At 44.6% G+C, this 12,814-nt stretch overlaps 1 protein-coding gene and 1 pseudogene across 1 annotated transcript; both read right to left on the bottom strand.

The window, feature by feature from the left end:
* Positions 1-1,298: 1,298 nt before the first annotated feature.
* On the bottom strand, positions 1,299-3,867 carry LOC123160563 (uncharacterized protein At2g39795, mitochondrial). Its single transcript, XM_044578367.1, has 3 exons — positions 3,480-3,867; positions 1,995-2,335; positions 1,299-1,716 (listed from the first exon to the last, which is right to left on the bottom strand). Exons 1-3 carry the CDS (start codon positions 3,777-3,779, stop codon positions 1,557-1,559), a joined length of 801 nt encoding a protein of 266 aa, XP_044434302.1. The 5' UTR covers positions 3,780-3,867; the 3' UTR covers positions 1,299-1,556.
* Positions 3,868-8,079: 4,212 nt separating this feature from the next.
* LOC123157803 (uncharacterized) lies at positions 8,080-8,559 on the bottom strand (annotated as a pseudogene).
* Between the last annotated feature and the right edge of the window lie 4,255 nt (positions 8,560-12,814).

Genomic DNA, 12,814 nt, shown 5'->3' with positions numbered 1-12,814 from the left:
GTCGAAGTCTTCGTCATCCGAATCAATGTCGATCACTCCTCCGACGGAGGGGCCTGCCTCCTGGTCATTCTCCGTAGACGGCTTCTCAATTCTGCCAATTGTGTGTGATTTGTACTCTTCTAGGCTTCGTGAGCTCCATCTCGAGCTGGTTGAACAGCTCATTGACCTCGGCAGGAATCCTGCAATCCTCTTCCTCACCTCTCTCCTTCCGTCGCGCCTCCTTGCGGAAATTTGGAGGGGCACACATGAGCGGGAGCACACACCTGCCCGGCCACCCAATTGCCCCGCGATCCGCAAAGTCATTGGATCTTGCACGAGCGCACACCAAGTTTAACGTTTTAGTTTCCGAAACTTATGATTTCAACGTTCGCAGTTTTTGGAAAATTGTGATTTTGTTGTTTGCTCGCACTAGGTTTCAGATTTTGTCGTTCACAGTTTCTGAATCTTACAATATTTTTGTTCGGTCACCTAAGTTTCTACAGTTGAAACTTAACGAAGTTCAAAAAAAAGTTAAAACATGCTCAAAATAGATCTTATTTGAAAGCCTTGTAATCTGAAAACGGAACTTAATTTGAACTAGTGGCTCGTGGCGGCCAGTGGAGTGGCAGCGCGACCTAGGGCAACAAGAATCGAAGGTGGTGCCGACGGCCGACGATGCAGCTAAGGGTGGGGAATGTTTCAGTTTGGCAATTGCGGTTCCCAGCACATGTAACAAAATTTTGCGGCAGCCGCCAAAAAAAAATCACCAAAGATGAGATAGGGCACGTTTTTTGGGCACGGCGGCAGTTTTGGGGCATCTGTTGAGATGCTCAAAGTTGCTGACCCTGCATCTCAGCATTGATAGATGCTCTGAGTTGCTAACTCTGCAAATCAGCCTTGATAGTTTCAGCTACACATGTCACGCACACTAAGAAAGAAAATAGACGTACTAGTAACATGTACACCACAAAAGAAATTAGACGGAGAGGACACTCAGCTCTGTCAGCCGACAGAACTGAAGCAAGAAAACTCGAAGGAATTGTTTGCTTTTGCTGTACAACTGATTCGGATTTTTAAGTTTGCTGGTTCTCCGGTCACCGTTCTCTCACGCGCATGGCTTAAACAATCATATCACGAGGTCATAGAAGTAGCAGCCAAGCATAAATCAGGAGTTCCAAAACGTCACCCTCTTCCTTTCTTGGGATACAAACTTGTAAAGCTTGAATCTAAATGGCTTGCAGGTTACACTAATTATTTCAATCGTAAATTATTCAACTAATGTGCACATTCAATTATATCTCTGAATCATCCCCTCATAGTTCTAGAACGTTCGTAGCAATATACTCGCAGCTGAAAATACATTAACGGATCATACCTGAATGGATCACAGGTTAAACATCAAAAGATAAGATGCCGAAGCTCTTCTACAGCTAACAGGTCCAGCAAAATGTAAATTCAGCTCGGCGTTCACCGAGACTTGGCGTGCCAGAAAGCAATGCACATTTATGATCAGACAGGTTTGACATAGAGCACCAGGCATGTTCTTTCTATTAAAAGAGAATGACAGGCAGTGGCACTCATTTCTCGATGAACTCTCTCATGTTCTTCAACCAAACCACGTACTCCTTCTCATCCTTGCTCATCATGTACTCGTGCAGCCAGTCATGCAGCGAGTGCTTGATCCCCCTCACCTCAAGATACCTGTGAAAGGACTTCTGCAAGCTCTCGTCCAGATCACTGTAGAAAACAATGAGTAAGTAAACATCAGAAGAAACCACAAGATGCAATGAGTAAGTAAACAGAACATTGGATTGAATAATCAGCCAGGGGAGAAACACATACAAGAAAGAACTGTCAAGCTTGAGCCATTTCTTGTAAAACAAGAAATATGTGACCAAGGATCCTTGTATGTATACCATTTTGTTTTATTGTGATTCAGCAACCATCTGGTTGGCTTATTATGATGCTTGAAATTGAAGAAATAACAGAAGCTGGATAAGAAAAATTGAACTTACGAGAATTGTGGCCCCTCATATGCATTCTCAGTAGAGATGGCATCGCGATTCAGCAACCTCATATTTTCAATTGCCAGTTCATCATCATTAAAGTTGCACTCAAATTCCAGGACTGCGTTTCCTGGTTTCTCAACAGTGACAACCATCTGAAGTGCTGGCTTAAATGAGTCATCATCATTCTCAGCATCAGAATCCTCATTGTTCAAATCTTCCTCAGTATCAAAATTTGTGTATACAGTAGCTTTAATAGTCTCTCCTGCAAGCTCTCTTTTGAGAACGATGGACTGATCACCAGGGTTATCAATTATCTCAAAGGGGAAGTCTTCTGGTGGATCAATTTGCTGTTAGAAACAATTCAAAACAAGTATTATGGTCATGTCCTTTCAAAAAAATATCACATAATAGTGTTTACAGACAGACAAAAGGTTATTTTGAAGCAAAACTAAAGCATTTCTTCCTATTAACAAGATAAAACAATCAAGTACTTGCAAAGCATAAGTATAACACAAGATATAGTATGCGACATCAGTCTATGAAACCCATCTTTACATCATCGCAGTATAACACTTTATCAAATTGACATATAGCATATACTGGAGTTTATGGACCTCAGAGAACAATTAATACCACGTAAGGTACATTTCAAATGTTCACTTCCCTGAATAAACATTTCAAATGTGCACAAACTTCATCTACTAATGTCCAATTGACTCATAAATACTCCCTCCGTTCCTAAATACAAGTCTTTTTAGAGATTTCAAATGGACCACCACATAAGGATGTATATAGACACATTTTAGTGTGTAGATTCACTCATTTTTCTCCGTATGTAGTCACTTATTGAAATCTCTAGAAAGACCTATATTTAGGAACAGAGGGAGTACTCCCTCTGTAAACTAATATAAGAGCGTTTAAATCACTATTTTAGTATTCTAAACGCTCTTATATTAGTTTACGGAGGGAGTAGTTTAGAAGGGGAATGACTTGAACATCTGAAAAGTTGACCTAACAAAGTCAAGTTTGTGAACCTCTTGGATTGAGCTGGAGCATCCAGCACAGGCCAGGATCTCGCAACCGGGGTTTTGTAATATATTAACAATATTTCCTTTTTACTACCCCTACCACTACCATTTTAATTGTTTAATCCTGAATAGTCACCATTACTGACTAACGGCATGCCAGCAATGTAGCACCTTTGCAATTTGAGATGCAGGGATGAAAGATTCCCAGAGTTAGCTGTTCACTGCAGGAGCAACAATCACGGGCATAGCTAGTACTACTAGTATGAAAGGCTAAACAGTCTTGAATCGATAACCTTAATTTTGGTTCCGTTCCTAATATTTCCCAAATACGCGGGATCAAGGTATTTCCTCCGGTATTCACACCACAAATAATAAAGCTCGATCGTGGATAAATGGAGTCAAACTACTATCTCGAAGCAACGAAAAGGAAATGCAGGGGCGGTGGTTAAGGAAGCCAAGATACCTGCGCGGAGCCCTCCTCCGATTCGACGACGCACTCGATCTCAGAGTCGATGACCCGCCTCAGGTTCTCGTCCGGGGAGATCTTGGAGGAAGACGCCGGGGACTGCGACGAGAGGAAGCGGCGGGCAGTGGTTCCTGAAGGGGAGGCGGCGGCGGCGGCGGCGGCGGGGTGGAAACGGGCAAGCGAAACGGGCGCGCGGGACATCGCGGAGGAGTGGGCGCAGCGTCGGGATAGGGTGGAGAGCCGCGGCGAAGAGGCGGCGCGGCGGAGGAGCCTGGCGGCGAGGGACGCCGACGACATGGCTCGGGCTTTGGTGTTTCTCTGGGGATCCGACGACGGCTGCTCGCTGCGAAGTCTAGGGTTTTGTGGGGTTTAAAGGGCTGGAGGCCGAATGGAGAAGACTTGGAGAAAAGGTAAGAAGTAGAAGCTCAGCGGCCCAACCCAGTGTACTTGAGAATGTCCTTCCGGCCCATAGAGCTCATCCTCTATTTTTAAACCTAAAATCTAAAAAGTGGCCGGCCACCAACTAACCAAAACGAGCGGCCGCGCTAGCCGACAAAAACAATCGTTGATGCCTCTCTTCAGTAGTTGCTTCTCTTCAGAAAAGGAAAACAACTAATCCCCGTCCGTCCGGCGCTCCTTCGCTGACGAGCCGTCTCGCCGGCGACCAGGATCCAAGTCACGCCGATCCCCTCTTGCCTTCCCTTCTCTCTCTTCCTTCTCACTCCTCCACACAGGGCGCCGCCATGGATGGTCCCCGCCTTGGGTCAAGCTCGTCCCTGTCAACCACCGCCGCGTCGGGCCTCCTCTCCATTTGCATCGACGCCGGATCTGCACATCCCCGCCGCCCTGGATCCGAGACCCCCACATCCTCCTCCCTCTTGTCCGTCCATCTGCTCGATGCGGCCGCTTGAGCCGGGGGCCGCGGTGCGTCCCGCATCTCCATCGAGCCTGAGGTCAACTCGAGGATCTACGGAGCCAACCGTGAAACTCATGATTCATGCATGTGTGGTTGCTGTAGATTTTGTACCAGGCGCATAGCAACTGGATTGATGTGGCGGCGGGGCTAGAGCTCACCGAGGGCAGGCTAGTTCTATCTTTCTACATGGTAGCTGCCGGACTGGGACGGCCAAAGATGACCAATGCGTATGATCTGCGTGCAGCTTTGGTGATTTTTTTTTCGATTAGCGCTGGTGGTCGTTACATGGAGACTTATTGGCTGAAGAATGGAGATTAAGAGATAGTAGACTTATTGTAATGTAGTTTAGTTGCATACACATTGATGTTTAGTTGGCTTGTAATGTAGTCTAGTTGCACACACATTAATGTTTAGTTGGCTTGTAATGTAGTCTAGTTATACACACATTGATGTTTAGTTGGCTTATAATGTAGTCTAGTTGCACATAAATTGATGTTTAGTTGGCAGGAAGACTAGTTGCACACGCATATACTCAATTGGCTTATAATGTAGTCTAGTTGCACATACATTAATGTTTAGTTGGCAGGACTATTGACACACACATATGTTTAGTTGGCGCGGCAATCTATTCTAGTTGCACACACATTGATGTTTAGTTGGCAGGACTAGTTACACACATATATGCTCAGTTGGCGCGATAATTTAGTCTAGTTGCACACATTGATATTTAGTTGGTAGGACTAATTACACACACATATGCTCAGTTGACGCGGCAATGTATTCTAGTTGCACACACATAGATGTTTAGTTGGCAGGACTATTGACGCATACATATGCTCAGTTGGCGCGGCAATGTAGTCTAGTTGCGCACACATTGATGTTTAGTTGGCAGGAAGACTAGTTCGTCGAAACATCCTCATGCGGGATCTATTTTTGAAGAGCACGTCGCGAGGGTTTCAACGATAAAAACGGATCTGATTTTCGACACACGGTTTAGAACATATGTTTTTTATAATTTTGAAAACCAAAAATTAATGCACAAGGAATGAACATGAGAAACATTAATGCAACATCATGCAGATATCTATCAACTGAAAAAAGACCACATAAGAAGTGATTAATTAGCAGTGTTATTTTTATCCACATGGATTATTAAGTAACAACACGCTACGTGCCAAAAAAAATCGGCCGCCCAGGAGCGCTAGCGGGCGCCCAGCCGCCCGCTAGACGCGTCCATTTTTAAATAATAGTTGCAACCTACAACCTATTTTTCCTAAATCTAAAAAAAAACTATTTTATCAGTTTTTTTCTCTTCATGCAACTATGCCATATCATCAAGTCATGCATGTGGTCATAAGTTACAATTTATGCACTAATTTATTCATACAGCCCAGCCACCTCAACAATCTGCATGGATTTGTTCTACTATTTTTGTGCGCATCATAGATTGTCATGTTACACTTTTTATAGCACATACTTTTGTAAAAAATGATGTCCGTTTAACTCAATCCAATAGATTTCTATTTTTATACAACATTTTTGTGACATGCTTCATATACTTTATTGTTTTCAAAATATATCCCAATGGCATTTTTAAATTTGTTTTTGCAATAGTATTAGTTTTTAGCATCTGTTTTATCAAGATTCCCGCAGCGGGGCATCATCTAATTCTTCACTGTATTCGTGGGCACATGGAGCTCACACTTACGGTGACAATACAACATATACCTATGCAAATAAAAGGTCAGATTTTTTAGCATGGCAAATCGAACGTCCAAAATGATAAATTATCTTGTCGTGAGGATGGCAATTTGTCAAAGAAGGATCCTTGCATGTCTGAACATGCTAAAGATTTGCCATGCTTGGTAAGAAAATTGTCATCCTCACGACAACATAATTTATCATAAATCATAAATCTCTATCTTTATCACTACTACTTAAAAAGAACATAAGGTTCCCGTTTCACATTTCTTTCCACCATCCATTTGTTCAACATTCGCCTATAATAATCAATCACCTTAATTTACTTACCTTCTTAACCAATTATACTTTAGTTTATTTACCAAACTTTTGACCAATATATAAGGTAAATCATGGGCAGAATTTGATAAACATTTATTTACACAATACAATGACATACTATGGGAAGGTAAATCACTTCTGATCAAAATATAGATAAATCACATACATAATTTGATTTTTTTTCGAAAAGGGGGAACAGACATAATTTGATGAACATCTATTTACACAATCGCATATTATGGGCAGACAAGTAACAAGTTAACATACTAGAATATTTATATCATGTTGCAACGCACGGGCATTATTCCAGTCTCTACTACCTAAAAGAAATAGAGTATTCTGTTTCCCCTCTTATGTTGCCCGCTCTTCGTCCAACCTCTCGTACGCCCCTCTCTCCCTGTAGCGATTTTCTTCCCCCCCCCCCCCCTCTACCGGTTCTTTCCTTGCCGGTTCTGTCGGTTTTATCATCATCACATAAGGTAACCATACGCAATCAATTTGGCGCGGGATGGAGTGTTTCCACTCAGAGTAGTATACGATACAATAAAACAGAGCGATATCTCTGGCGATTTTCTTACTCTCGATATTTTTGCATGCGATAATGCTGCTAGCTAATAGGTAAACAAATCAAAAGGAAGCAATCACGTGTATGTAGGGAAGATAATCGCGAAGATTGCAGGGCAGTTAAGGCCGTGCCTCACATGCAGGAAGGAATTCCCGAGTTTAGCGGAAGAGAAGACGACGGCTGCTCGCACTACCCCATTGACGGCCCTGCATATATTTGTTCCTTCTCTCTCTAGCCGATCCTTTGTGGGCATGTTCATCAGTTGTGGAAGAGAAGCTGTAGACGCCGGCGACCAGATGGCAGTCGGGACGGGCTCAGCGGTGTAAAGAGCCTCAAGATCGCCCTCCTGGTGACGCTGCGCCATGGCCGCCATTGCCTCCGTGCTCCGCTCGTCATGTCCGTCGCACCCACCGAGGTGAGCTCCTTGCATTCACGTAGCAAAACCAAGTTGGTGAATGTCCATCCCTGCGTCTATTTTCTCCTGCTCCTGGTTTTTCTATTTAAATGATTTTGATTTTTTGGACAAATAGGATCAATCTTTAGTAACACATTCAATTCTCACATGGTAAACAATCTCTTCCTTGGCAATGCATAAGAGCATCTCCACTCGTCTCCCCAAGAAGCCTCCCGAGAGCACTTTTTCACCGCCGACGAATAAAAAACCTCCCACTCACACCCCCAGCCTCTCAATTTTGCCCGGATTTGATGAAAAACTGAGCCGGCGTCCCCAAGGCAAACCCAAGGAGCTGGGGGCACCTGGGGCCCTAATTTCGCCGTTTGCAGGCGTTGGCCCACCTGCCAGCGTCTCTCTCCTCTCTCCTCCCTTTTCGTACCAGCGTCTCTATCCTCTCTCCTCCCTTTCCCTCCCTTTTTATAGCACCAGGACCAGGATTGACGCCGCCGGAGGGCCGCCCACGCCCAGCCGCCCGACAGCCTCGGCCTCGCCGCCGTGCTCTCCTGGATTGGTTCTTGCTCTCCCCTGTTTCTTGCTCCCCCCTGCTTGGTTCTTGCTCCTTCCCTCACCTCTTTGTTTCTTTCTTGATCGACGGCATGGAGCCATGTGGTGCGCCGTGTCCAAGGGGGCGTCGCTAGGGTCACCGGGGTAGGAGGTTGCAGACGAGAAGGTTGAGTTCCGTCGCGAAATGGCCGCCGAGCTCGCGCAGGAGGAGGCGGCGGCCGCGGCAGTCGACGAGGATGACGCCGCAGGCAAGCGACACGGGGAGGAAGTCGAGGCCGAGCGCGACGCCCGTGGTGGGGACGAACGGCGGCAGCGCGGACGAGCCGTGGTTGCGGAAGAAGCCGGAGTGGCGGGGTGGGGCGTGCAGGACACGATGCGGCGCCAGCGGCGGCACACCGCCACGCACCAGACGGCGCCCGTCAGCGGCAACAGCCGCCTGAAGACCTCCAGCAGCATGTCGTCGGGCAACGCGGACACCACGTCGGCCTTCTCCCTGCCGCAACCCGAAGAGCGTGCACTTCATGGCGCGGGAGATCATTGTCCTCTGCCGGCTCTAGGGCCACCCCAACGTGATCGGCCTCCATGGCCTCATCACCTCCCGCTCCTCCGCCAGCATGTACTTCGTCTTCGAGTACATGGAGCACGACCTCACCGGACTCGCCTCCTCCCCTGATCTCTTCAAACGGAGGGATTGCACCACGAGCAGGGCCTGCATGCACCGGAGCATGGCCTTGGTGTACATGGCGCTCGCCGCGGGCGAGCTCGTCGGGCGGCGTCACGACGGGGCGGCGGGGCATGAGCGCTTTCACGGACGGCCCGTCTCCTCAAGCTTCTCCACCACCGCCCGTGTGCTCGGCCGCGAGGGCCGCCACGATGTCGTCTGTGACCTGCTCGACGAAATGTCGCTGTCTACTTAAGCCTGAACACTACTCCTGGAGGGGGGCGCAACGAGTGGAAATTTTTGCCCCCCCCCCGCCCCCAGCCAAAAATTTCGCCAGCAGCCCCCCAAGCGGCGAAAATATGCCTCCTGGGAGGGAAAACGAGTGGAGATGCTCTAACGCAATCAATTCTCACATGGTAATCACGGGCATATTCTTCTCTTCCTTATCTTGGTTTATTTCCTGCCTTTTCCGCGTATAAATTTTTTCTCTCCATAAATATCTCCCCCTTTCTTATCTAGGGTACCTGCACCGTTGATAGGATCCCGCTCGCACCGCGCCGGGAGGCCACCATCCTCCTCGAGGAGAATAGGCCGGAGCATCACGACCAAGGTAAAATCATGGTGTTGTCCAGTACTCTCGCCTCGAGTCTACAACAGCGGTGCATGACACTAGAGGCCCACCAAACCCGCATCGCCTGTGCGCACCTACGTTGATTGTCGCCGCAGAGCCCTTTTCTCCAAGTAGACGGCGGCGAGCGGCGTGACAGAGGTCTTCAATGTTTTATAATTTTCTGTTATGTTTCGTATCTGCTTGATTGCCATTTCTAATGTACTTTTTCCTTGGTATAGTTACGGGGGGTCTGCATGATGGCGAGCTAGCCTGTATGATGCAGTCATGTAAGATACGGGCAATGGCCTGATGGCGAGCTAGCTTTTTTTCTTAATTGCTTCAATGTTCATCTTCCTCTTTGTCAGGGTCATTCCATGAATATATTTATTATATTTCTCAGGAAAATTATTCTCTCAATACACACTGATTATTATTTGTATTGCAGGAAACGTAAATCATTTGCGAGCTAGAAGGAACTCATCATTCTAAGTGTCCGGTTGTACTCTTAGTTAGGTTGGAATTTTTTTTGTCAATATCCTTGTAAGACTAGCACTATTTATATTCCCATGCTTTTTTCCAGCATATACTATCTGAGTTGGTTAATTCTTTTTCAAAACTTTCTTCTTTTTAACTTGTGATGCAATGCCACTGTCCATTGTGTTCGTCACAAGAATTTGTTGTTTAGTCTAGCAGGGTCTTATGTATTTGCATGATTGTGCCCAGTATTAAGGTTAGTTTGTTGATAAATGAAAAAAAGGGCTTGTTTGGCTATTAAGATACATAAGAACACGATGAGGCCATGCTTGTGCATCATCACCAATAATATACATTGTGGCCATGTGTGTATGTTATTTAGGAAGAATAGTATTTGGGAAAATATTAGTGGAGTACAATTGGAGAGAAGGATTGATGACATGATTTCGTTCATGGCGAGCCAAAAGTAGAATGAGGGCAGAACATGCATTTTCATGTGTGGTAACTAAAGGATAGATAAATGGATTATTTGTTTATATGTGTCATTATACATATCTACATTCCCGTGGCAATGCACGGGCAATTACCTAGTCTCTATCTATACTAGTACTAGTTAAAAAAAGTAAGGTTCCATTTCACCTTTCTTCCCACCACTCTTTCTTCCAACCTTCCATGTATATGATAATCAGTCACTTTAATTTACTTATGATAATCAATCATATTAATTTTCTTACCTTCTAAACCAATTCCACTTTAATTTACTTATCAAACTTCTAATCAAAATATAAGGTAATTCACGGTCAGAATTTGGCAAACATTTATTTGCACAATCGTATTATTATTGACAGGTAAATCATAAGCTAAGTACTAGAATATTTATATCCCGTTGCAACGCACGTGCATTGTTGTTCTAGTAAATTAAAAATAACGCAAGATTTCCATTTCACTTCTCTTTTTTCCAACCTTCCTTGTATACGTCCCCCTCTTTCCTTCTTCTTTTTGATTTTTTTCTCCCATTTCAGATTTTTTTTTCCATCGATTTTCCTTAAAATGGAATCATCATGTTTTATTAACTTACCAAAGCAAAAACATATTTTTCTTTGATAAGTGATTAAATTCTTACCAAATAAGTGCTTTTTTTCGAAAAAACTTTCAATCTATTCATCTTCAATCATGGCAATACAACGAATACCAGGAATAAAAATTACATCCAGATTCGTAGACCACCTAGCGACGACTACAAGCACCGAAGCGAGCCGAAGGCGCGCCGCCGTCATCGCCCCTCCATCGTCGGAGCCGGGCACAACTTGTTGTAGTAGACAGTCGGGAAGTCGTCGTGCTAAGGCCCCATAGGACCAGCACCCCAGAACAGCAACCGCCGCCGATGAAAAGTAACGTAGATCGGAAGGATCCAAACCGAAAACACACGAACGTAGACGAACAACGACGAGATCCGAACAAATCCACCAAAGATAGATCTGCCGGAGACACACCTCCACACGCCCACCGACGATGCTAAACGCACCGCCGGAACGGGGGCTAGGCGGGGAGACCTTTATTCCATCTTCAGGGAGCCGCCGCCGCCTTGCCTTCCTGAGTAGGACACAAACCCTAACAAGATTGAAAAAAAGACTAAAAACAGAGCCCTCCTGCCGGCCCTTGCCAGGATCCACCGCGCCTCCATGACCTTAGGGCCACCGGAGACGAGGCGGACCTGCGCCGGCGCCGGCGAGAGGCACGAACCCTAACTTTCTTTCTTGGAGGAGGAGGAGGAGGAGGCGGAGCCCTAGCACTGCCCGATTACAATTGTTTTTACCAAATAAGTGCTTAACAATAGCATGGTAGGTAAATCATGGCGATTGCTTACAAATACTTCCCAAGATTTTAGCACATTAATATAATAATAGACGTGTAGTAACGGGCTAATCTATTAGAATTTTTATACTCTCGTTGCAACTCATGGGCAATTATCTAGTTTATCATAAAAATGTTTGCCATGCTTAAAAGACTGACGTCAGATTTATTCACAAAAAACGAGCACATAAGTTCCAAGAACAGAACTAGATTTGTCTCCTTGCAGAAAGGAAGAAGAAGAATTTGTCATGAGAGGAAGAGAAACCGAGAGAGATAGAGGACACAGTACAAGGATTATATTTATGAAAAAATTGTACTCTAGGATGCCTTTCGCATCGTCACCGGTCTAGACCATGTGATCCAACTCATTACTCATGGACATTTCCTGGCCGCTGAATCAACCTCTTGGCGTAACACTTCCCACAATTGGTCAGATGTTCTGTTGGCCAGTCTATGCTCTCTGATCAATTGGACCTTTGGATGATGACTGAGGACTACCCAGTGAACCAACTCAGCTGCCATCCATGTGTTTATGCTCGAAGTAAATAAAACCACCGACAATTTTGTGGACCCTCGGTATAATCTACTCTTTGAAAATTGTATAGGTGCTCAGAAATTACTTTTGGCTCTCTTTAAAAAAATGATTCTAAGTTTAAAAATCTGAAAATAATTAAACAAAAGAATGCGTATATGTATAAAGAAATATAAGACCATTTAGATCTAAACAGTCTTATTTTTTTACGGAGGGAGTACTTATTTGTAAAGTTTGATGATGAAATGCATTTGTATGTGAGCTACAAATAAAATTCATGTATTGCACATATACCCTTCACTATAAAAGTATGTTCTTTCTGTACGTACTTCATTAAATTTTACATATGTACTCCCTCCGCTTCTAAATATAAGTCTTTCTTGAGATTTTAATAAGGATTACATATGGATGTATAGATATATTTTAGAATGTAGATTCACTCATTTGCTCCATATGTAGTCCGTATTGAGATCTCTAGAAAGACTTATATTTAGGAATGGAGGGAATACTATACATCTCTAACTACAGGTTTAATTTTTTTACAGATTTTTCTGAAACTTGAAAGGTTGATTTAAAAAAAAGTTTCTTTTTTGAAAAATCCAGGCTCCATAGAGCCCGGGAGCCCAAAATCCTCACTCCAGCCTTTTCGGCTTTGCTATCATGCCACGTATCCCTCAAAAAAATAAAAAATGCTATGGTGCCATGTTGTCTAAAAAAAATGCTATGGTGCCACGTTAGTG

Source organism: Triticum aestivum, chromosome 7B (assembly GCF_018294505.1).
Source record: "Triticum aestivum cultivar Chinese Spring chromosome 7B, IWGSC CS RefSeq v2.1, whole genome shotgun sequence".
Lineage (NCBI taxonomy): Eukaryota > Viridiplantae > Streptophyta > Magnoliopsida > Poales > Poaceae > Triticum > Triticum aestivum.
Note: the sequence above shows the minus strand (reverse complement) of the source record. Positions and strands in the feature narration are given on the sequence as shown.